The sequence below is a fragment of the Dama dama genome, chromosome 33 (assembly GCF_033118175.1).
Source record: "Dama dama isolate Ldn47 chromosome 33, ASM3311817v1, whole genome shotgun sequence".
NCBI classification, from domain to species: Eukaryota; Metazoa; Chordata; class Mammalia; order Artiodactyla; family Cervidae; genus Dama; species Dama dama.
The window spans coordinates 3,785,330-3,810,922 of NC_083713.1; the positions used below are offsets into that span (position 1 = coordinate 3,785,330).

A 25,593-nucleotide genomic window follows, 5' to 3' on the forward strand; every position below is an offset into this window, starting at 1 on the left:
ACCATGGACACTGCCATCTACTTTCATTTTCTCTCCGCACCCTGACTCCAGACAGTAAATCATAAACAAAGACGATCTTGTTTTCCATAATATTTACCACAATGTCTTTCAAAAGGAGATAATAAAAACATATTTCATAGCTTTTTTTTTTCTATTCAAAGTGAAATGAGCTCACTCCAGAAAACTGAAGTAATACAGAAAAGTACAAAGAAAATAAAGTCAGATGAAATTCTACTATCACTATTCTGGTAAGCAGATGAATGCAAATCTACAAAACATATGTACAGCAATATCTTTTTATCATTTTGATGTTTCCATGGTATTAAACCTATATATGTATCATCATTTGTGAATGGTGCCATGATATCCCACTACATGGGTACACCACCTAACAATGGGCGTTCGGGTGTCAGCACAAAAATAATACCAACAAAAAAAGCTATAATGAGCATCTGGAAACATGTAACACGTGTTTACAGATGAGATGTAAAAAGATGTCAGCACCATGACATCATTTCATGTGATAAATTCCCACAAGACAAATTGTTAAGCAATGAATATACAAATGCATGTATTTTAAAGTCTAACGTTTACTCAAATGCCTGTTAGATGGTTGTACCAACTTAAATCCGCACTAGCATAGCAAAGCATTAGGGTGGTGCCACTCTGTGCACATATGAACCACTTTACCACCTTATTAAAGATGCAGATCCTCATTTTTTAGCTCTGGGGTGCAGCCTGAGAGTCCACATTTCTACATGTTCCTCTTAAGTGTCATCAATGCTACTGGTCCTCAGGCCACATCTCATATACTGGGGCAAGAGAACACTGTTTCCCTCCCTCCCCACCAAGTCCCCTCAGGTTCGTCTATCACTTTTCATCAGTTACTGGCCAGACTGCACATCTTTCTTGTACATGCAGACGCCATCTGTATTCTCCCTTTCACGTCCCTTGCCTGTTTTCTACTGGAGTATGCCTTTCTCACAGATCCACAAGAGCTCCTTAAAAAGATACCTGTATGGGCAGCTGCAGCCTCCTGAACAGCGGGCTGAGACAAGATCTGCCTGAGCTGGTCCTGGTGGGAAAGCAGAGCGCGGCCCGCCTTCAGAATATACAGCTTTAACTGCTGGCACCTCAGCAGGTCCAAGTCTACTTGTCCTGTGGGGAAAAAAAGCACTGAGCAGGAGAGGCACATGCTGCTGGGGCACACCACCCCAGCTGGTGTTCAGCCCTGAGCAGGTCCTGCCCTGAGGGACTCAGCTCATCACGTCAGAGTCTGTCTGCAGTGCAAGACCTGCCGTTCCCCGTGTGGTGGGGAAGCACGCTCTACCCCCCCACCCCAGGTCTTCTCCCCTTCTTGCTCCCCACGCATGACCTTGGGTAGGGGTGACGATTAGATGGCTTAACATAGTTAGAATCATGTTAGCTACTGCTGCGTGAATGCTCAGCCACTCTCTTGTGTCCAACTCTTTGCAACCCCATGGACTGTAGCCCACCATGTTCCTTTCGTCATGGGATTATTCAAGCAAGGACATTGGAATGGGCTGCCATTTCCTTTTCCATAACTATCACTAGTATAATCAAATATTTCCTAAATTGCTAAAATTTCAACCAGATACCTACATCACAAATAAAATACTTTCTTGTCTTGCCAAGACATCTATGAGACAATTTTATCAGAGACTTACAACATACAGTTCTATAACTCATCAAAATCATGGCACTCTCTAGAATCTTGGGGCTTCCCTGATAGCTCTAGAATTTTATCTAATCCAACAACTGCAGTAATGTCCCTGAGTTGACTGAGGAACAGCCTAGGGAAGCCACTACAAAGATATAGGCAGCCCACAAGAAGACTGAGACTATAGTCATAGCTGCAGCATTCCAAAGCAAGACATGCCAGAGGTCATGGACAGCAGCATGGAGCTGTGGGAATGAGGGATGGGAGGGCACAGAAGAGTGAGAGGCAAGCTCCAATACCTGGCAGACAGGTTTATCCACTGTGACAGGAAACACTGGCTAAGGGACAAAGTTAGTTGAATTGTGGACATGCCATGGTTTACTTGCACCTGACCCTCTAGCCAGATAAGTGAACTGGAGATCCAGAGTTAAGTGTTCACTATCGTTAATCCTACAGCAGCAATTACAGGGATGGGAGAAATGGGTGAGAAAACTCAAGAAGAGTGGCCCTAAAGAGCTAGAAATTATGGATGAAACCACAAGGATTTCCAATGTGCAAAGAATAGTCAGGGAGAAGAACTCTCAAAGAACACGTGAGCAGCAATGTAAAGAAAATCAAGACAGCAGTGGAAGAGGAGTATTTTAAGCACGAGTGGCCTTGGTCTTGCGTGGGTGGCCAGCATCCAGATGCCAAGTGAGGCAGGACGAAGCACGCAGGCCCTGCTGGGTATAGCTGTCACGAGGCCAGAGGCAGAGGTCCCAAGGTGTGATTAAGACGGGGTTAGTGGGCAGTGAGAGAGAAAACAGACTCCTCTTCAAAAAGTGTGTTCAGAATATACGCTGGCCTGGTGCTCCCCAGGTGCCACCCCCACCACAGCATCATCCTTTGTATCACACACTCTCATCACCACTCCCACCATCACTCAACCAATGGCCAATCCATCCGAACACAAAGGCTTCAGCAATGAAAGAACTTACTGACAAAAGAACAGACATTGCTCAAACACTAGTTAAGACTGTAGCTATTTCATCATGAAGCACATGTACTGACCTGCAAAACCCTGTTTAGGTGATTTCTTTATTTTGTGCTTTTCCAATTTGCTTCCAGCGAGGTTCACCAACTGAGCCCAGACCGAGAGCATGGGCTCTGTGAAGGGCAGGTTGGTGACACTGAACGCCGCGGCGGGAAGCTGCAGGAAGAGCACAGAGACCTTCAAAGTGTGTCCAGTGAGAGGCACGAGCGAGCGTCCTCAAAGTCAGCATGGCCAGGAATCTCAACTCTAAAACCACACACGGACTCAAAACTGCTGTTACATCTGAAAACAATGCTGAAAGAGGACCCTGGAGGTAAGATTAAGACCTACGTGTATAGTAAATATAACCTAAATTAATTTTTTGTCAACTTTTTAACAATAATTACATGATGGTGGTAGTTATTCTCAAGTATTTTCTATACATTTCAAATTTTCTATGAGATGCATATATTCCTATAATAATCAAAAACAGCATTTTATTGAAACATACAGTAAAACGGCACTTTTTCACTTTCACTTAGGTTACACAAAGTAACATAATTCACTCACTTTCCCAGTGGACCCCCAGTTCACAGATTTAAGATGACAATACCTGCTGAATATAGTCATGTCACTCAACACAGTAATTAAGCATTTTCTACATGAAAAAAGATCATCATTTTAAAGAAACCATTTTTAGGTTTTTTCAAAGTTGAGTTGTTCAATAAAAAATAAATCTCATAAATTCACATTCTAAAATAGATACAATTAATATACTTACACAAGACCTTGTAAATAACTAATGCCCTTTCATGTCTTTAAAGGCTAAAATAAGACACATGAACTGCTAATCTATACAACCCTGTGAGACCCGATTAACCACAGGAATTGGAATGCAAACAGAGCGAGAAAGGCAGTCTTCCTCAAGTTGGACAGCTACCTGGAAGGCAGACCCAACTACAAGAACCAAGTTCCTCCCGGTTCTAACATAAAAGCCCTTCACCTCCCCACCTAGCAACATGAACACAAGCGCACTCACTGGCTTCAGCTGATTCAGCGGGCAAACACGACAGGTTCGCAGGTCACAGAACTGCACAGTGATTCTGCCCTTCGGAGTGATGCGAGTCACCGTGCCTTCTCCAAAGTCATCATGCAGGACTTGTCCCCCAAGCCGCACCCGGCCGTCAATGCCGCCAATGACAGCCAGCACTGCCATGAGGCTGCCCACCTCCGGGCTCTCGCCATCAGGAAAGCAGTCATCTAACAGGGCCTAGTGCAGACAGACAGCGAACTCGAGGAGAGCCCAGAGGGCTACCCGTATCTTACACATTCACAATTACGCCAAATTTACTTTTTATATTAGTTTCCTCAATAATTTTTTCCCAGTAAAATATATTTTAAAATATACCCATGAACAAAATACATGGCATTTAAAAAGATAATCTGAAAGCCAAAACAACATTCTACAGAGAAACACTACCAGACGTGCAAGAGCGCGCAGCACCCACCCCTTCAGCCGGCTTTCCCGCACAGCTTCGCGTGACCGAGTGGAGCTGGGAGTTGATGTACTTGTTGATGAGGCCGTTCCACTGGCCCAGGGCGTGCAGGGTGCGGAGCAGGGCCACCACCTCCTCCGCCAGCGTGCTGCTGTGCGTAGCGGTCAGGGAAGCCTGCGGGCGGGCCCTCCGCCTCCTCAGAGCAGACTCTGCAGAACACACACGAAGAAAGGGCTACATGATGCCCTGCTTTCTCACCCAGGACACCGGGAAGGGGGAGAGCCGCCCACCTCTGAGGAACGGGACATCCGAAGAGCAGGTGGTGAGCAAGCTGCCCAGGAAACCGAAGAGCTTCTCCACAAGGCATTCCATGTCCCTGGCCCGCTCTGTCTTGTCCCATGACGGCAGCACTGCTTGCAGTAAATGCACAGCTAAGATCTGATAAAGGTGATTGAAAACAGCAAGTATTAAAGAAAGCCATTATCTGACAGATTGTGAGGTAAAGATTTTAATTTTTGTTCCTGCAATGCAATTAATCGTGTGAAAATTCTAATATTATTTTACAGCCACATAATTACCTGAAAGTTGATTAATAATATGAATCATCAGGTTAAAAAAATAAGCTACATTACACATGCAGATACTCATTTAATTAAAAAATAATTTCTTTAGTTTAAATCTTCTCAAGACAAGTATACCACCACTATGGTGAAGATGAGAGCAGCTGGTCATAGAAAAGCAACTCATCTAAGGCTTAACAACTTCATCAATTTAAAATAATCAATATCTTTAGCCTCTTGTCTCAGGGACTCCAAGGTGGCCCTAGTGGTAAAGAACCCGCCTGCTAATGCAGGAGACATAAGAAACACAGGTTCAATCCCTGGGTTGGGAAGATCCCCCAGAGTAGGAAGTGGCAACCACTCCAGTACTCTTGCCTGGAGAATCTCTATGGACAGAGGAGCCTGGCGGGCTGCAGTGCAGAGGGTCACAAAGCATTGAAACAGCTAAAGAGACTTAGTATGCACTGGTATCTAGAAAATCCACCGTGTTAGTTCTTCTGCGCACTCAGGAACCTAATTACGATGGCCAGCCTGATGCCAGCGCTGATGGGGCTCTCAATCCCAAAACCCACAGTGAGCGTGGACCAGTGTGGCAGCAGTTACCTGGCGCTGTAGGGAGGCAGCGGTGAACGGTGAGTGTCCCTCCACGACCCTCACGAGCAGCGAGATCCAGGGCGGGGAGCTGAGGGCCGCGCACATGTGCGGGGTGAGGGCGATGCTGCGCACGAAGCCCAGGGTGCACCAGCTCCGATGCTGCTCCCGGCACACCAGCCTGCTGGGGGAGGCTGGCAGAGCGAAGACCGGTCAGCTCGCACCCACCTTCCAACAGGGAGCACTCAGAACAGCCTCTGCCTTCAACTCACCCACATCACTTCTTTTCAATGATAAGCTCCTTTACAAATACACTACAGTATCACTGACTCTTAAGTGAGAAGAACAGAATACTTGCCAGTTAACTCAAGGAACACGTTACATTTTAAAATCTCTAAGGTACGTGGAGTAACTCACACTCGTTAAGGAATTTCATCTACGTACTGTTTCTAAGCAGTAGGAAAACAATCTACAATTCAAGTAGCAGTTATCTATGGGAGAGCAAATACCACAGTTTGTGAATTTCACATGTTTTAAATATCCCCCATGAGCTCATTTATATTTAATCTGCATCATAAATTCCCAGCCCAAGTTTTAAAAAGGCTGTATTACTAGAAAAAGAGTAAGAGGTTTTCATGAGACAGTGACCATGTCTGCTCCTCCAGGGTCTCCACGCTTGGACACCTGGGGCTTCCACACTCTCCTGGCTGGCAGAGACTCTGAGGTGGGGGCATGCCATGTGACCTGCTCAGACACCAGACTAGCTCCCCTTCCCCAGTCCAGCGACCCTGCTCGCCAGGGACACCATTCTTCAGACACACACTCGCTCCACTCACTCAGCCACACTTACCCACACATATGCACAGGCCCTGGCACCCCACATCAGACACCACTCTCACAGTGGTGTCTCACTCACACAAACATACCCAATTACACACATTCACACTCAATCTCAAAATCACACATGTATACACACTCACACCTGCACGCACACACACACATTTGCTCCAATCACTTCCTCAACTTCTCCCACACTTATATATACTCATATTCACATACTCAAACACTTTGGTAGACGGAATTGTACCCTGAAAATTCATGTTCACCCAGAGTCAGATGTGGAAATAAATTCTTCACAGATATAATTAAGGTCAAGATTGAGATGATATTATACTGGATTAGGGTGAACCCAAAATCGAATGAAAGTACTTATAATAGGGAGAAAAGAAAAGGGGAGGCATTCATGTAAGGATGAGGCAGAAACTGGAATGATGTGACCATACACCACACTTCTGAAGCCTGGAGGTACAAAAGCAAAAATTCAGGGTCTTCCCCCAGAGTGTCAGAAGGAGCATGCCTTGATTTTGGACTTCTGCTATCTAGAATTCTGAGAGAGTGAAGTTGTCGCTTTAAGCCTTTGTTAAGAGTTGAATTATGTTCCCCCACAATTCACATGTTGGAGTCCTAATCCATAGTACCTCAGAATGCGACCTTGTTTGGAAATAGATGCACCAAGTTTAGATGAAGTTAAACTAGATTAGGGTGCGTCCTTAATCCAATGTAACTGACATCCTTATAAAAAGGAGAAATCTGGAGACAGACACACACAGGCAGAATGCCATGTGAAGATGAGGGATGCCAAAGGGAAGATGAGGGAAGCCAAGGAATGCCAAAATACTGCCAGCAAACCATCAGATGTTAGGGAGGGCCCTGGAACAGATCCTGCCCTCAGACTCATAAAAAAGAACTTGACCTGCTCATTCTTTGATTTTGAACTTCTAGCCTTCAGAACTGTGAAGAAGTCAATTTCTGTTATTGAGACTGCCCAGGCTGTGGTACTCTGAAGTGGCAGGTCATGTCTGTGGTACCATGTATACCCGCAAAGTGTACCACACCAAAAGTGAGTTCCACTGTAAACTAACTGTGGGTGCTAATGATAAATCAATGCAGGTTCACCAACGGTAACAAATGCACCGCTGTGGAGGGTGATGCTGATAATGGAGAGTACAGCTACCATGTTTGTGCTAATTCACTACGGCAGCCTCACCACACCGACACATACCCCCACAATCACCCCCACACACACACCCCCCCAAACTGACAGCCCAGTTCTGACTCTATGGCCCACAACTCTCCACTGCATACATGTCTTGTCTGTTGTTCCACTCTCCACCAACATTCGCAGCAGCCCACAGAGGGTCTTTGTGGCTTCGCTCTGCATAACTTCAGCATGGACTCCAGCAGAAAGACAAAGAGTTTGCAGTAAATTAACAGTGCTGGTAAGCATCATTGCAGTGGGGTGAATATTCCTTTCAATTTGTTCAGCTTCTGAAAAAAAGAATCAAAATAAGGTACTTCCAAATAAACTGGAAAATGACTCTACGTGTAACCTAAGGGATTTAATATCACAAACTTCTCTCTTACTGTAGAAAGGGAAGCAGTTCTTTACATTAAAGATGGAATTCAGGATGCACTGAACACGCACCCTAATCGAAGGGAATAAGACTTTTCAATTACAGTTCAATTTTTTAAAGCAATCTCATCCTACAGCTCAGAAACACTAAAACAATTTCAAGGATTCATTCTTTAGAAAAACAACTTAAATGTCAGAAGCTGGCCGCCGATAAGCTGGCTGTGCCCTGGACAAGTATGAGGTGGGCGCTTCCATGGAAGGGAAGCCAGGTGCGCACATGTACGGATCACTGGATCTTTGATAAGGAATACACGTGGAACCGGACCAGCTTCTGTCACTTGGCCAACCCTGCTCAGGCCCCAACTTCACAAGTGAAACCCCCTGGCAGAGAGGCAGGAGTAGGGACAACTGGCCTGGACACTGTCAGATGCAGCGATAACAAATGGGCATCGACTACCCAGGAGGGGCCACACAGCTTCCCGTGTGCTGCTCCTGACGTGCCCCAGACAGGCAGCATCAGTTTCTGTCTGACAGGCACGGAGCAGCCTGCACACACATGGGCACGGAACACCCAGCCCACCTTCCACACCACCCTCTCTCTAGGGAACTCAGTCTCTCGGCTTTTCTCTCCTCACCATGAAAGTGACCTTGGCAGCCTGCCATGCTAGGCATAAAGCAGACACCTGAGCCCCCCAAATCAGTGCCAGCCTCCTGGACAGTCTCACCAAGACTGGTCTCCCAAGGCCTTTCAGACATGTCTGAAAAATGTCATGAAGCCCTCCTCCTACAATCCTGCCTCTTCATAGATAGGATTTAACTTTCTGAGGTCACCAAACTCCCACCTTCATTTTACTGAAGGCAGTAAAGTACTGACTAACTGCACACTGTGTGACACATTCTGCGAGAAGGTGAAAGAAGGGAAAACGCATGCGTGAGGGCATGGTGCGGCAACGTCCACGGCATGAGACACAGGCTCGGGGGTCCCCAGCAGACCCAGCAGAGAAGAGGCGCAGCGGGCTCTATGCCACTTCACCTGCCCCCACCACACCATGTCCGAGAGGGACAGGAGCTGTCCTGCTCCTGGGCCTGTTTCAGCCAGGCCTTCGTGGAAAGCTTGCTCCCAGAAGGAAGGACAGCCGGCACACACGCACAGCTAGCTGCCAGGGCCCCAGACACCCACCGGAGCCGTCCTCCGTGTCCGAGTCCTCCGCGGACGGCGGTGCAGAGACCGGGGGCTCCGCCAGCTTCAGGTCGTACTTGCCCTCCTTCCCCATTCTGTAAGAGTTGGTGCTGCCGGTGTCCCACTGCACCCGGATCCAGCCGTCCTCCCCAAGCTCGCCGATCACACGGCCCAGGCCGGGAGGGGGTCCGTCCTGAGGGGGCCAGAGCACAGACCGGTCAGGGGGGCGCAGGCCTCTCACGGAGCACGGCCTGAGGGGGGCTGCACAGACTTCAGGTCAGCGGAGGGCTCCAAGCCCGCCTACACGCAGAGCCTACTTCATCACTGCAGAAGTGACGCCCACAGCCCTAACGAAAGCGGTAGGTGGGGAAAGAACCACCGCACTTAGCACCCTCTGTAAGCCAATGCAGACAGCAGACTTTCCAGCCTGCTTCTGCCACCTGCTCACTGGCCCCCCTGATCCCTCACTGGGCTTCACAGGGTTGGGAACCCCAAACAAGCACCAGTACCTCCTCATTCCCTTTCAGTCCTCAATTTCCCCTCAAATCTTAAGACTGAAACTCTACTTGTAATTTCTACGAGCAGAAGCTGTTTTCAGCATGCTGCTGTTTGTTCTAGATACACTGATTTCTGACACGGCTCTCAGAAGCTACATGCATAAGAGTGAAGCTGAGAAAGCCTGGACGTGACAAGCATGCTCCACGTCACAGGAGGATGAGCACTGGCCTAGCCCGTCGCTGCAGTAACGGCGCAGAGCCCAGTCCCAACCTCCTCTCGGGGAGACCCGACACACACATGGGAGCAAGGTGCGGGGGGCAAAGGGGAAGGACGGACACTGCCCACGCAGATACCTGTAGCTGCTGGGTCAGGACCCCTAACTGGCACTTGGCCATCAGCTCACAGAGGCAGGGTCAGAGCTTCCACGGCATGATTATTCAGATGTGGTTTACTCTCTCCTGCTCACCCTCACTCTTGCTCCAGGCCTCAAGTCAAGCTTAGGCCAGGAGTTTCCCAAAACAAGCAGCTACTCCTCTAAGATGTGGTCCTATTCAAGGGCCCTGGAGCAGGCAGCTGCTTTTCTCTACTGGTTCTGAGATTCTATTCACCCACCCAGGAATTGGTAACTACATCACCTGTCGATCACACCTGTCTTTGAGTGTAGGTATTTATTCCAGTTTCCACCCACTCATCGCATGCAGGTCAGGATGCGCAGAAGGTGACTAATGTATGGCTAATGCATTTAACTCAAATCTCTAAGGACCTGATCACCCCATTTCCAGTCCACGCCTCTCATGACCCTGGTTCCAATCTTCATCATGGCGGCCAACTCTGGCCCTGAAACTGGCAGCTGTACCGGGACTGTTTCCTTCCGTGTCTCTTCCAAAACCGTAGCAGAAGCTCCTCGGGCAGAAGCATTCATGTCTTCTTCAACATTATCACAACTAGGGCCTATCAGAGCATCAGAAACAGCAGATGAAGCAGTTAAGTATTAATGAAGATGATACTTTAAATAATCTATAGTGTAGTTTTTACCAATACAACAAATACCATGAAAAATTTACTGATGAGAACTAAGACTTTTAAAAGGTAAGGAGAGGACAAAATATATAAATATGTATTAGAAATACATATAAGATTTTAGAAATTCTCAGAAAAGATATTTACTCTATCTCCAGGAATTATGATCCACTCCAAAAAGCAAAAATGATTAGAGAGACACTCATTACTCAAATTTTTATTAGAACAGGAAAACAAATGATAACCATCTAAATGTTTAACACTGTGAGAAATTAACAAACTTTAATTATGGTACTGTGAAGAAAAGAGCTGATAAAGAAGGCCTGATACTGCTGTCCCCAGAAAAGCCTGTTTACAGGGCTGGCCCTCAGCTGGCCTTCGGGAACCTGGGTTTCGTGAAGGCTCCCATCAGTCCTTAACGGCCAAGAAGCCATTCCTGGGCCTAAACTGCACAGACAACATGGTCTCTGATAAAATCTGCTTCTTTCCGGGGGGTCTGAAGCTTACTCAAGGGCCAGGCAGAGACGCCTACACGACCTGCCAGTGAAAGCCCAGGACGCCAAGTCTCCACACCCTGTACGTAAAGACAACACTTTGCATTGTGGTCACAGCTCTCTGCTAGGTGAACTACGTGCACTCTGCGTGTCTCCACCAGGAGAGGGTGAGTGTCCGGTCTCTCTCACACTTTACCTATGTGCCACAGCTGATTCTGCTTTCCACTCTTTCACTGTAACAAACTTTAGCCCTAAGTATGACTATAGCTGGAGTCTTATGAGGCCTGCGAGCAAATCATTAAAACCGGAGGTGGTCTTGGGAACCCTGACACAGGGATGGCAGCAACAGGATTTGCTAGAACAATGCGGACTCACTCAAATATTGCAAAACCATTGTCCGGTACAAGAGAAAATGAAGGAGTAGGACATGAAAATTTGGTCCCTGGCGGCCATGGAAACACTCACAGTATAAAATAGAAGCTGAGCTGTAATCTGTGAGAAGTAAAATTTACCAATGTATTTGAAAACAGTAAATTTCAGCCCAGGAATCAGCATGCTGGCCTGAGGGAGCGGTATGCACACCCCTGGTAACCCTGTGGTTTTTGTTCTCTCTCCAGGTAGGACAGAAGAGGGCCCCAAACACTCCCAAAGACGGGCCTGGTTGGGTGAGAAATTTAAAGTTTGTATTCTGCTCTCCTCCAAGAAGGAGGAAAAAAAAAAAAAGTTGTTCAATTCCCAGGTCAGGAGTAAAGCTTTAAATAAACTAGAGGGAAAATAGTCTTTTTCTCAACCTGGGAGTGCCTCTGTGAGGCCCCAGAAGGGGCGGGGGTTCCATTCTAGCTGGTATCTCCCCAAGCAGCTATAATGTTAACACTGAAAATGCTCAATTTGCTGCTAAGAGTTTGAATACATTTTGCAATAAGGAAAAAAGGAGAATCTTTTTTAAAGTGATTTGTATTTTGTGGCTATTGTACATGGATGTATACAGAAAAATTAATATAAAATACTATACGCTAATGATTTCTTATATGAAAGAGAATCACCTTGATTAGAGAAAGCAACAAAGATAGATATGTACTCATTGAACACAACTCCCTGGCTTTTCACAGTCAGTACCGTTAACAGAGGAAGCCCCCATAATTAACAATTTGTGTTCTGACTTTTACCTATTGGAGTCTCTGGAAAAAAACGGAGACAACAGGAAAATAGAGTCAACCTTAGAGGGAGATATACTTTCAAGACTTTTAAAAGCGATGTTTAGTTGCTAATGAGGTCCACAGAAATCAGATGCTGACTCAGAGTCTGGTGCATATTTCTGAATGGGTCCTGTGGGCACAAAGACTGGCAAAATCAAATTGCTTAGGAAAGCTTTGCTCTTTGATTTGGATTTAGAACACTGGCCCTGCAGTATCTAAAAAATTTCAGCAAAGAACAACATTATAAATTAATCAGATTTACCAGACATGAAGAGACATTCTATATAAAAACAACAGAAAACATACTCTTCTCAAGGTGTTCACAGAGAACACCCTCCAAGAGAGGCAGTATTTTAGGTCACAAAACGATAAACTGAAAGAAACTAAAATTATCTAAACTATATTCTCTGATCACAGTGAAATGAAACTAGAAATTATAACAAAAGCTAGAAAAGTCATAAGTATGTGAAAACTAAACAACACACAAGTATGTGAAAACTTAACAAGACAAACAAAGAAAAATCATAACCAAAAGTAACACTTTGAAACAAATGAAAACAAAAACACAATATATCAAAGCTTAAGAGATGCAGCAAAAACAGTACTAACGAGGAAATTTAAATCTATAAATGCATACTTAAGATCTCAAAACAACTAAACAACTTGACTACACCTGGAGGAACTAGAAAAATAAGAACTAAGTAAACCTAAAGGTAGCAGAAGGGAAATAATAAACACTAGAACAGAGATAAACAGAAAACAACAGAATCAACAAAACCAGACTTTTTTTTGAAAAAATGTCAACAAAACTGACAAACTAAGCAGATTAAACAAGAAAAATGAAGATACAAATAAATAAAACCAGAAATGAAAAGTGGCAAGATTGCTACTAATCCTACAGAAATAAAAAGAATCATGAGAGCACTATGAACTGTACACTAATAAATTATTTAACCTAAAGGAAATGGATAAATTCCTAGAAAAACTGAAATTACCTGACCTGACTCAAGTAGAATATGTGAACAGACGTAAAACAAGTGAAGACATTGAATCACTAATCAAATAGCTATCAACAGATTGAGAGGCTTTCCCGGTTGCTCAGTGGAACAGAATCCGCCTGCCAATTCAGGAGACATGGGTTCAACTGTTGACCAGAAAGACTCCACATGCCTCAGAAAAATCAAGCCCGTGCACCACAACTACTGTGCCCGGGAGCTGCAACTCCTGGGCCCTGTGCCGCCACTGCTAAAGCCCACATGCCTTGGGCCTGCGCTCTGCAACAAGAGAAGCCCCACAGGGCAAATGGAGAGCAGCCCTCGCTATCCACAGCCCGAGAAAAGGCCAAGAAGCACAGCCAAAAGTAAATAAATAAAACCTCTCAACAACAAAAAACCAGGACCGTTTGGCTTAACTGGCACCAGACACTAAAGAATCAACACCAATTCTAACTCTTTCAAAGACAGAACCAGAGGGAACTGCTCACTAACTTACTCAGTGAGGCCAGCATTACCCTGATAACAACAAAAAAAACCACACAGATCACCAGCCCAGGTTGGATGCATGAGACAAGTACTCAGGGCTGGTGCACTGGGAAGACCCAGAGGGATGGGGTGGGGAGGGAGGCGGGAGGGGGGATCGGGATGGGGAACACATGTAAATCCATGGCTGATTCACGTCAATGTATGGCAAAAACCACTACAATATTGTAAAGTAATTAGCCTCCAACTAATAAAAATAAATGAAAAAATAAAATAAACTATTGAAGTCATGTAAAACTAAAAATAAATAAATAAATAAAATATTGCTAGAAGAAATGAAAGAAGACCTAAACAAATATAAAATAATCTCATATTCATGGAATAAAAAACTTAATATTGTTAAGATGGCAGTACTCCCCAAAAGGACCTACAGATTCAATACAATCCTTTAAAATCTCAATGGCCTTTTAGCAGACATGGAAAAGCCAGACCTGGAAGTCATATGGAAATGCAAGGATCTAGAAATAACTAAAATAATCATGAGAAAGAAAAAGTTGAAAGACATATCTGTCCATTTTAAAACTTACCACAAAGCTTTTATCAGAGTGTTCAAAACAATGTGGGATTAGCATGATGAAAGACACACAGAACAACACAAACAAAACTAGATTCTAGAAATTAAACAGCTACAGTCAAGATGATTTTTGACAGGGTGCTAAGAATCTGAGAACAGTCTTTCCAAAAAATGATACTGAAACAATTGGATAACCAAAAAAGTAATAAAGGGAACCCTCAGCTCACATCACGTTAAAAAAATCATCTTAAAGAGGATCATAAAACTAAATACAAGACTTAATGGAGAAAACATAATGGGTAATCCTCACGACCTTGGATTTGGCAATGATTTCTCAGACATAACATCAAAAGCACAAGCAACAGAAGAATAGTAAGAATACTAATAGATAAACTAGACATTTTATAATTTCTGTAAACCAAATTAAAACAAAACCCAGAGTGAAAAAAAAAAAGTCCTCTAATCATATCACTGTTAACAATCTAGTATCCAGAATGTCAAAGGACCCCTACAACTCAACAACACACACAACTGAATTTTTAAATGAGCATAGGACCTGAATAGACATATTTCCTAGATATACAAATGGCCAACAAGCATGGGCAAAGAGGCTAATGTCATTCAGTATTGTGGTTGTTTGGCCACTAAGTTATGTCTGCCTCTTTGTGACCCCATGGACTGTAGCATGCCAGGCTCCTCTATCCTCCACTGTCTCCCAGAGTTGGCTCAAATTAATGTCCATTGAGTCAGTGATGCTATCTAACCATCTCATCCTCTGCCACCCTATCTCCTTCTGCCTTCAATCTTTCCCATCATCAGGGTCTTTTCCAATGAGTTGGCTGGTTGCATCAGGTGGCCAAAGTATGAGAGTTTCAGCATCAGTTCTTCAAATGAATATTCAGGATTCATTTCCTTTAGGATTGACTGGTTTGCTCTCCTTGCAGTCCAAGAGACTCTCCAGAGTCTTCTTCAGCACCACAATTTAAAAGCATCAATTCTTTGGCACTCAGCCTTCTTTATAGTACACCTCTCACATCTGTACACGACTACAGTAAGTTTGTCGGCAAAGTGACATCTCTACTTTAAAATATGCTCTCTAGTTTTCTCATAGCTTTCCTTCCAAGGAGCAAGAGTCTTTTAATTTCATGGCTACAGTCACCATTCGCAGTGATTTTGGAGCCCAAGAAAGTAAAACTGGTCACTGCTTCTACTTTTTCCCCTTCTATTTGCCATGAAGTGATAGAACCAGATGCCATGACCTTAGTTTTTTTTTTTAAATGCTGAGTTTCAAGCCAGCTTTTTCACTCTCCTCATCAAGAGGTTCTTTAGTTCCTCTTCACTTGCTACCATTAGAGCGACATCATCTGCATATCTGAGATTATTGCTATTTCTCTCAGCAATTTTTGATTCCTCCAACTCAGCATTTCACATGTACTCTACAAGAAAGTTAAATAAGCAGGGTGACAATATACAGCCTTGTCATACTCTTCTATCAATTTTGAATCAAACAATTGTTACATGTCCAGTGCCAACTTTTTCTTCTTGACCCACTTACAGGTTTCTCAGGAGAAAGGTAAGGTGGTTTGGTACTCCCATCTCTTTAAGAATTTTCCACAGTCTGTTGTGATCCACAGTCAAAGACTTTAGCAATGAAGCAAAATCAGATGTTTTCTGAAACTCCCTTGCTCTCACCATGATCCAGTGAATGTTGGTAATCTGATCTCTGCTTCCTCTGCCTCTCTGAAACCCAGCCTGTACATCCGGAAGTTCTTGGCTGAAGTCCTGGTAATGGACTTCCCTGGTGGCTCAGACGGTAAAGCACCTGCTTACACTGAGGGAGATCCAGGTTCAATCCCTGGGTCAGGACGATCTCCCGGAGAAGGAAATGGCAACCCACCCCAGTATTCTTGCCAGGAAAATCCCATGGACGTAGAAGCTTGATAGGCTACAGTCCATGGGGTTGCAAAGAGTCAGACATGACTTAAGTGACTTCCCTTTCTTTCTTTCTTTCTTTCTTACCAATATGCAAAATGAGTGCAACAGTACAGTAGTTTGAATATTTGTCAGCATTGCTTCTTCTTTGGGACTGGAATGAAAACTGACCTTTTCCAGTCCTATGGCCACTGAATTCTCTAAATTTGCTGACATACTGACTGCAGCACTTTGACAGCATCATCTTTTAAGAATTTAAATAGCTCAGCTGGATTTCCATCACCTCCTCTTGTTTTGTTCATAGTAATGCTTCCTAAAGCCCACTTCACTTCATACTCCAGGATGTCTTGCTCTAAGTGTGTGAAAACACCATCCTGGTCATCCCAGTCACTAATACCTTCATTGTATACCTCTGTGTATTCGTGCCACCTCTTCTTCTTTCCAATCTCTTCTGCTTCTGTTAGGTCCATTTCCTTTCTGTCCTTTATCATACCCATCCTTGTATGAAATATTCCCTTGATATATATCTCCAACTTTCTGGAACATATCTGTCTTTTCCCATTCTATTGCTTTCCTCCATTTCTTTGCATTATTCATTTAATAAGGCCTCGCTAGTCTGTGGGACTCTGCATTCAGCTGGATATATCTTTCCCTTTCTCTCTTGACTTTCACTTCTTTTCATAGCTATTTGTAAAGCCTCCTCAGACAATCACTTTGCCTTCTGCATTTCTCTTTGGGATGGTTTTGGTCACTGCCTCCTACACAATGTTATGAACCTCTGTTCATAGTTCTTCAGGCACTCTGTCTACCAGATCTAATCCCTTGAATCTATTTGTCACCACCACCATACAATCATTAAGTGATCTGATTTAGGTCATAACTGAATGGCCTAGTGGTTTCCCCTACTTTCTTCAATTTAAGTCTGAATTTTGCTACATGGAGCTCATGATCTGAGCCACAGTCAGCTCCCGGTCTTGTTTCTACTGACTGTACACAGCTTCTCCATCTTTGGCTACAAAGAACATAATCAATCTGATTTCAGTATTGACCATCTGGATGATGTCCATGTGTGGAGCTGTCTCTTGGGTTATTGGAAAAAGGGTGTTTGCTATGATCAGTGTGTTCTCTTGACAAAACTCCAAGGCCATACTTGCCTGTTATTCTGAGTATCTCTTCACTTCCCATTTTTGCATTCCAATCCCCTATGGACATCACTTTTTGGTGTTAGTTCAAGAATGCATCATAGGTCTTCACAAAACTGGTCAACTTCAGCTTCTTTAGCATCAGTGGTTGGGGCAGAGACTTGGATTACTATGATGCTAAAAGGTTTGCCATGGAAATGAATCAAGATCATTCTGTCGTTTTTGAGACTGCACCCAAACACTGCATTTCAGACTCTTTCGTTGACTATGAAGGCTACTTCATTTCTTTTAAGGGATTCTTGGCCACAATATATGGTCACATAATGGTCGTCTGAATTAAATTCACCCATTCCCATTCATTTTAGCTCACTGATTGCTAAGATGTCAATGTTCATTCTTGCCATCTCCTGCTTCACCACGTCTGACTTACCTTGATTCAAGGACCTAACATTTCAGGTTCCTATGCAATATTGTTCTTTACAGCATCGACTTTTACTTTCACCACCAGACACTCCACACCTGAGCATTGTTTTTACTTTTCCCTAGCCGCTTCATTCTTTCTGGAGCTATTAGTAACTGCCCTCCTCTCTTCCCCCGTAGCATACTGGACACCTTCCAACCTGGGGAGCTCATCTTCTGCTGTCTTATCTTTTTGCCTTTTGCTACTGTCCATGGGGCTCTCCAGGCAAGAATACTGCAGTGGTTTGCTATTCCCTCCCCCAGTGGACCACGTTCTATCAGTACTCGTCACTGTGACATTCTGGATGGCCCTGCACAGCAGGACTCACCCCTTCACTGAGTTATGCAAGACCCTTCACCACAAGGCTGTGATCCATGAAACGACACTCAGTATTAGAGAAGCGTAAAACAAATCATAATGAAATATCACTTCACACCAACTTGGGTAGCCTAAATTAAAAAAAAAAAAATCAGAAAATAACTTGTGCTGGCAAGGACATGGAGAAGCTGCAACTCTTGGCTCACTGCGGGTGAAAATGTAAAATGTGCTATATAGTGCTATGAAATAGTTTGGCAATTTCTGAGCAAGCTGAACACAGGAATGCCATGCTGCTAAGTCACTTCAGTCGTGGCCGACTCTGTGCGACCCCATAGACGGCAGCCCACCAGGCTCCCCCGTCCCTGGGATTCTCCAGGCAAGAACACTGGAATGGGTTGCCATTTCCTTCTCAAATGCAGGAAAGTGAAAAGTGAAAGTGAAGTCGCTCAGTCGTGTCCGACTCTTCGCGACCCCATGGACTGCAGCCTACCAGGCTCCTCCGTCCATGGGACTTTCCAGGCAAGAGTACTGGAGTGGGTTGCCTTTGCCTTCTCCATAGGAATACCATATGACCCTGCAATTCTACTCCTATGTATATAACAAACGGACTGGTAACAAGTTTGCAAATAAAAAACCTGTACACAAATGCCCTAGCAATACTATTTAGCATGGCCAAAAGGTAGAGATAAGCCAATATCCACCAAAAGATGAATAAAACATAGTATATTCATGTAGTATTTACTAGCCATAAAAAGAAATGAAGTACTGATATTAATGCATGCTAAACAAGCCAGATACAAAAGGCTGAAATTTGTTTGTATGATTTCATTTGTATGAAACATCCAAACAAGTAAATCCACAAAGATAGAAAGCAGATTTGCTACTGCCAATAGCTAGGGGAGTGGGAAGTCAGGAGTCACTGGTAAATGGACATGCGTTTGCATTTCAGGTGATAAACAGTTATAGACGACAGTATTAATGCTTGCACAACATTGTGGATGTGATTACTGACAATGAATTATAAAATTACTTAGAATGGTAAATTTTATGCTATTTGTACTTATCCACCAAAAAAAAAGCTTGTAGAAAGAGAGATCAAGACAAGCCAATGACTTTTCACAGGTGACTTAGGGTAAGGCCAACCCACCGATGAGACGAAGTGCCGTCTGTGTGAGAGCGAGCGTGCCAGAATTCAGCAGAAGGCTCAGGTTGTGGGCACCATGCTGCAGGGTGAGCATGCTGAGCATTACCAGGAGAAAGCGAGCTTGTGGGGTCGTCCCCAGGCTTGGTCCTGATGGGTTCTCGTTTGTAATGGTTTGCAAGGGGACAGGCTGGATACCTAAAAGGCATTGGCACTCAAATAAATTTCTTGTGCGTTGATCCAAGAACATACACAAAGTAGAAAACATTAGCAATTTTTTTATAGTCTGTCTTTTTCATCAGATATCCACAGAGTGTGGACACTGGGCAGTTCGTATTACTTTGTGATAATCATACCACCGTCACGTCACATGTAGCTGTCTCCATCTATCTACAAAACTTGTAACACTGCTCTTCTAAATACCCCTAGTGACTCACTCCTTTCATGTCAATTACACGAGAGAGATTTCACTTGTCTTCCACAAAACCAATCCTCCCTCTGTAGATGCTCAAACTGTTAAGGAAATTATGTAGTAATAAAAAATACATTTTAAGATATACTGTGTGATACACTTAAAAATGTTAAAATACAAAAACTTTGTAGTAGGATAGTACAGTACTATCTCTTCTGCAAAATTCTGAAAGTTTAGTTTAGAATATGAGAAAGTTCAAAGCAGCTTAGATTATCATTCTAATGTACAAAGTTATGAAAGTCTTGAAAGCAAAAATGAGCATTTCAAAGTTTCCAGAATATATAATTAAGAGTCAAACTAAGAAATAATGCTAATAATCATCATTGACATCAACAGCAATTTTAATATAGCCTTTCAACCATCAGATTTTTAACTTACCAAGTTCTTTAAATTTGGCATTTGCATCTATCAAAACATTTCGAATATTCTGAACAGCCCAAGTATACAGCTTGCCAAAAGTTACTTCAAGCAGCATCCGATTAAAAGGTGGGATCAAATCAACATCCTTTAAACAATCGGTAAGGGGTTCCCTTCAAACAAAGATGAAGACTTTTACTTAGAATACTGTCAGACGTTTAACGTCAGTAAAACAACGCTCTGTTGTCACAGCCTTGCTTAATTAAGAAAAAACATTATAAAGTTTTACCCTATATCAACCCCTTCCGGAATAAGTCTTTGCCATCCACAGAACATAGCATACTGCACAGATGGAAGTAAGAAATTTTTGGCTGCCAGTTTTAAAATTGTATCTATCCCTTCCAGGCGAACTTCTGCTCTCTCCAACTGTGAAAAAAAAAAATCAATGCATACTGTTAAGTGTTTATGTATTATCCAAGACAGAGAAGAATGGTCTTAGCAAATTTACCTGTTTTAGTAGGCATTTTCTCATTTTTTCCACATCCACAGGCTCTTCTTTAAGGGCAAATTCGGCAATTGTACTGAGGAGTGCAGACTGAGGATACAAACCCTGAACATTCTGCTTCAACCATTTGTATTTGTGAACACCTGTAACTGTACTCAACAGGGGCTGCCATTTATCCTGACAAATGAAAACCATTTTCACCATCAGTTAACCATATTCATACTAAGATATGCTCTAAAACAATTACTCAAAGAAAATATAAATAAATGCCACTAGGTTTAAATTGGTAACATAGTTTAAATTTAGGAACTAATGATAAAAACAACCATGTTGTAAATAGTCTTATAAATCAATGTATAATCTGTATACTTATGTACTTTGGAATTGGCTAACTTGACAAAGTTAAATTATCATCCATGTTAACAGTTTTTGGAGCAAAGGCTACATTCAATGAATGAGTGAATAAATGAATGAATGACTAAAATGGTGAAGAAATAATGACACAGTATACAGCTAAGAGTAAAAGAAAACACTTCTACAGCTACTGATAAGTCAAGTGCATTTAAGCATCGCTGGGGCAGTTATTCATGCTGTTATTAACTACCATACTCTCTACTCATATTCAAAAACAAAGCAATAATACTTGTGGATTCCCTTCCAATGTGGTGTGTTTCTACATAGCAAGTCTTAGAATCACAAAAAATACTTCACCTTGGGTGATTTAATTGTAATGGGTCTTTTGTCCACATTTATAGGACTGTGAGGCAAAATGCAAGCTTCTTCTAAATCACTCTCTCCATTTCCAATTTTTTCTTCTTCATCAGTAGATTCTGGCTTCTTAGGAACTATGTTTAAAAACACCATTCATTACAAAAATCATTAAATATGATTTTAAATTAAGAAATGTTTAAATTTGCATGAAAGTAGAGGATATGAATATTGTTTTCAAAGAAAACATGTAAATATCATTGTCAAGTGCTCAAATTACAAAAAGTAAAAACTATCATAGTTATTCTCACACGACATTCAGTAATAACTCTCTGCCACTGCATGTCAGGGACAGAAAGATAGTGACAATGTAAAAATGGAGAGAAGCCCTAAAGAAAGAGAAGCCCAGAGGCTGACAAACTTTTTCATAAAGGGACAGAGAGTAAATATTTTAGTCTTTGCAGGCTATTCAATCTACTGCAAACACTCTACTGCTGCAGCATGAAAAGTAGCTAACTTTATTTGTGAACGCTGTTATTTAAAATTCATATAATTTTCATGTGTCACATTCTTCTTTGTTTTTTATAAAATAACTTAAATGCAAAACCCAGCCTTAGCTCATGGGCAGTACACAGTAAATGGCAGGCTACATTTGTCAACAGATCCTAATCTGCCCACTCTGGACTAGTATATTGGTTCCGTCACCAGGGTACAACTGAATCAATTAGATGCCTTTGGCTATGTTAGTCATTTTTCGCTTTTTGGCTGTGTTTAGTGTTTTTTTTCTTTTTTGGGGGGAGGTCTGTGCTGGGTCTTCACTGCAGCTCTTGGGCTCTTTCTTGCCACGTGCGGGCTTCCACGAGTTGTAGTGCATGGGCTTCTTTCTGTGGCGCCTGGGCCCTAGAATATAGGGGCTCAGTTGTGGTGGCTCACGGGCTTAGCTGCCTCACAGCATGTGGAATCTCAGTTCCCTGAACAGGTATCAAACCTGCATCCCCTGCATTGGGAGGCAGATTCTTAACCTCCTGGCCACCAGGATATTCCCTTAAGTTAGTCTTTTAAATGAGAGAAATTTCTATTGAATTTGCAATTTAATATGTGGCGTTGCTTCCCCTACTTTTAGTACTCTTCAAGGCTTTTAGTCTGTTTCTTCTACTTTATAATATAAAGAGCAGACAACACAATAAAACACTAACATACCAAGTGTGGGTTGCTCAAAGCCTGCGAATTCCCCAGAAAGCCTGTATCATCTGCACTGGCCCTTGCCCAGCTCCTATGAGCTGAGCTCTGAGACCTGGACATGCTCTCAGAGAAGAGTGTGCCTTAGGCACAGGACCACCTGCACCAGAGTGAACAGAGAGCTTGTGACTTATGTCAACTGTTCTACCCCGGACGGAGTCTGGGCAGCGGAGAGTGATCATGCAGGGCCCCTGTGGCCATGTGACTGACAGCCAACAACCCTGGACACCAAGGTTTAGGCGCGCGTCCCCGACAGAGAGCTTTGTCACATGTCACCGCTGGAAGAACCGAGCAGGACTCTGTGATTCACTAGAGGGAACCCTGGAAGGAAGCCTGGGCCTGGTGTCCTCTGGAATTTCCACCACGTGTCAATGCTGCTAATCTTCCTCTGCCCGTTTTCACAGTAATAACCAAGAGTACAATAGCTCTTCTGAGTCCTGCAGTGCCCTACCAGGGAATCATCAAAGTTAGCACAAGACCAGAAACATTAATTATTTTAAAATGGCAATTAAATATGTAACCCACATCAAGACATTTTAAGAGGTGACCATGTGAGCTCAGAGTCCAGGGAGGCAATAGCCACATGGGGATGGGACTGTTCTCCTCCCAGCTGAGATGCTATCTCCTGAGTCTCCTGGCCTCCTGGGTTAAAGGGGTCTCAGAAACACTCTTGCCCTATTTCCTAATTCAAAGCATTTCCAGGATCCAGATAAGCTATGGTTCAAGCCCAGGAACAATCAATTCAGGATGGCTTCTAAAATAAATTAGTCTTCCATGACATTATTGTTTGCAATATTCATCAAAAACTCACTAATTAATATTGTTTAATAGGTTCATCTGTGCATAAATCAATATAATTCATAAGAGTATAATCAAATACCTTGGTAGGTTTATAATCACAAATGACCAAATTATAAAGTTTTTTATGTATTTTCATTCAAATTTTGCTTAATACAAAAACTCTTTTTCCTATCCCTACACAGCTGCTTCCTGAAAATATCAGTAACTCTTTTGGTTCCTTTTATAATAATCCTCCATGCTTCAGAATATTCAATATTTCCAAATAAGAACATTTATTCACAAGAATGGCAAGAATAATTGCCACTGGAAAGATTAAATCTTTCCATATCTCACTACCAGGACAAGTTGTTTAAAAAACACTTCATCTTTCCCATCAATTTAATAAAGTTCACAATATTTTTCAGCATCAGTTTACTAGTTACCAAAACATGACACACTCAGTCCCAAAGGTGCATCATTATCTCATGTCTTGGCAAAATAAGCAGCATTTGTATACTTAATCATAAACACACATAAAAACGTTGCAGCAGTTGTGGAAATGCCCACGCGGTGAGCAACAGCCAACAGCCTCCCTCAAACCACAGACAGGAGGGGGACACAGGTGAAAGCATCCCCCTACACCCTTTACCTCCTTACCTCTCTTCTTCCTTCGTTCTCGAATTATCTTCTGAGCTATCCTCTTCCAACGGGGTAAAGAACTTAACAGTTTAAATTTGGACATTATAGAGAGGTCATTACAAACTGCAGGTCTCAGTTCATTAAAGAGGAACCTCAATCGTTCAATGACTGGGGCACAGACCTCCTTGTAAGAACGGCCCTGTTCTTGATGTGTCTACAAAGTTAAATACGAAAGGACAACTTAACAACGACACCCCGCCAACTGTCCACAAAGCACAGAAGAAAGAGAATCAAACTCTACTTACCTTAATGAGTGAGCATTTTGCTTGATAGACAACTCTACAAACATCCACCACTGATTTAGGCAACGTTCTATGCTTTACTTGCTCAATACCAAGTGTACCTGCATGAACTAAAGATAATGCCACGTGACCTGTGAAAGATATTTAAGATAAAGTGCAGATTAGTTATGACTGAAATACGTCAGCTGAAAGATCTATGTACAGCTAAAATACTGAGATTCATACCTAAATCTTCATGTTTTAAGAGGCAACATAACAGTAAGCGGCCAACCTCCTCCACAGGATGCTCAGGGGGAAAGGTGATGGGTGTGGTCAAGTGGCACTGCCTACAGTATCTTTCAATCTGACACAGAAAGTCCTGCAACAGAAACAGCCAGAGGTAACTTCAGAGCCAACCCTGCAACATCGTCATAAGTTCTAAGTGCTGCAACTTCTGATGCACTTGTGATCAGCAATGCTTCTCAAACCTCACTGGACACTGAAGTGAACCAGCTTCTTGACAGCCCTCCAAATAAGATGCAAACAAAGTCTGTGCTAAGGTGTTCACAAGTCAAAGTCCTAAGGTAAACAGAAGACACAGTGTGGGAAGGCCTCACTCACCTTCACGTTGTGATCCTGAATGTTATTGTCAGCGATGGCTTGCAGGAATGCCTGGGCGTGGTCCCCCAGGGCCTGTCTGTGGGAACAGAGCCGGGACTTGCTGGCAGGAGTGCCCCCAGGAGAGCTACAGTGGTCCTCGTCTTTCTCCTCATTGTAGCTGTAGTGGATCTGGCTAGTCTGCAGGCCACCGGAGAAGATGGATGACTGAAGCCACTCTAGAGAGTGCATATACAAACGTTAAAAAAAAAATCTGAGTGCACCATTCAGAAATAAACACTAGGGGAAAAAGAAAATTAAGCACTTCATTTAGGAGGTGAAATTCAGGATCACTCATATGAAAGTCTCATCTAACATATTTACATAGATTGGCTTATAATTCCTATGTCTACCTGAAAAAAGGTAACACCTGCCAGTTACTCAACACATCTTAAGTATGGAATCAGAACCCCAAATAATAGTTCCAGCATTTATAAAATAATAGTCCAACATTTACTGGACACCTACTCAAGTATAGCGCTGTCCAGTTTCACAGATACCGTGTAAAAACTGAGTCTGCGTTTCCAACAGGGAAAAGAAAATGAGACACCACTTACAAAAGGAATCCACAACTTCAGCTGGGATAACTATGCTACAAAGTACTATAGTGGGAATGTGCAGCAGCAAACACCCCATTATTTGGAGGGCTGATACAGAATGTTTTTGTGATCTGGATGAAGACCAAGACACTGAGCATCCAGGTAGGAGAAGAGCACATGTGAAGAGTTCCAAGGAGAAAAACATGTTCAGGATAATACATCTCCCTAAA

At 43.1% G+C, this 25,593-nt stretch overlaps 1 protein-coding gene across 1 annotated transcript in view; it reads right to left on the minus strand.

Moving 5' to 3' along the window:
* The window catches only part of HERC2 (HECT and RLD domain containing E3 ubiquitin protein ligase 2), a 238,172-nt gene that overhangs the window by 108,157 nt on the left and 104,422 nt on the right, over positions 1-25,593 (minus strand). Inside the window, exons 27-44 of the mRNA XM_061135706.1 lie at positions 24,789-25,003; positions 24,414-24,546; positions 24,192-24,319; positions 23,905-24,100; positions 21,232-21,365; positions 20,524-20,697; positions 20,305-20,441; positions 20,037-20,188; positions 19,193-19,384; positions 10,195-10,382; positions 8,934-9,126; positions 7,486-7,668; positions 5,353-5,534; positions 4,480-4,627; positions 4,202-4,398; positions 3,733-3,963; positions 2,732-2,870; positions 1,015-1,158 (exon numbers count right to left, since the gene is read on the minus strand). Of these exons, the coding sequence (XP_060991689.1) occupies positions 1,015-1,158; positions 2,732-2,870; positions 3,733-3,963; positions 4,202-4,398; positions 4,480-4,627; positions 5,353-5,534; positions 7,486-7,668; positions 8,934-9,126; positions 10,195-10,382; positions 19,193-19,384; positions 20,037-20,188; positions 20,305-20,441; positions 20,524-20,697; positions 21,232-21,365; positions 23,905-24,100; positions 24,192-24,319; positions 24,414-24,546; positions 24,789-25,003 (3,066 nt within the window). The remainder of the gene's footprint in view (positions 1-1,014; positions 1,159-2,731; positions 2,871-3,732; positions 3,964-4,201; positions 4,399-4,479; positions 4,628-5,352; positions 5,535-7,485; positions 7,669-8,933; positions 9,127-10,194; positions 10,383-19,192; positions 19,385-20,036; positions 20,189-20,304; positions 20,442-20,523; positions 20,698-21,231; positions 21,366-23,904; positions 24,101-24,191; positions 24,320-24,413; positions 24,547-24,788; positions 25,004-25,593) is intronic.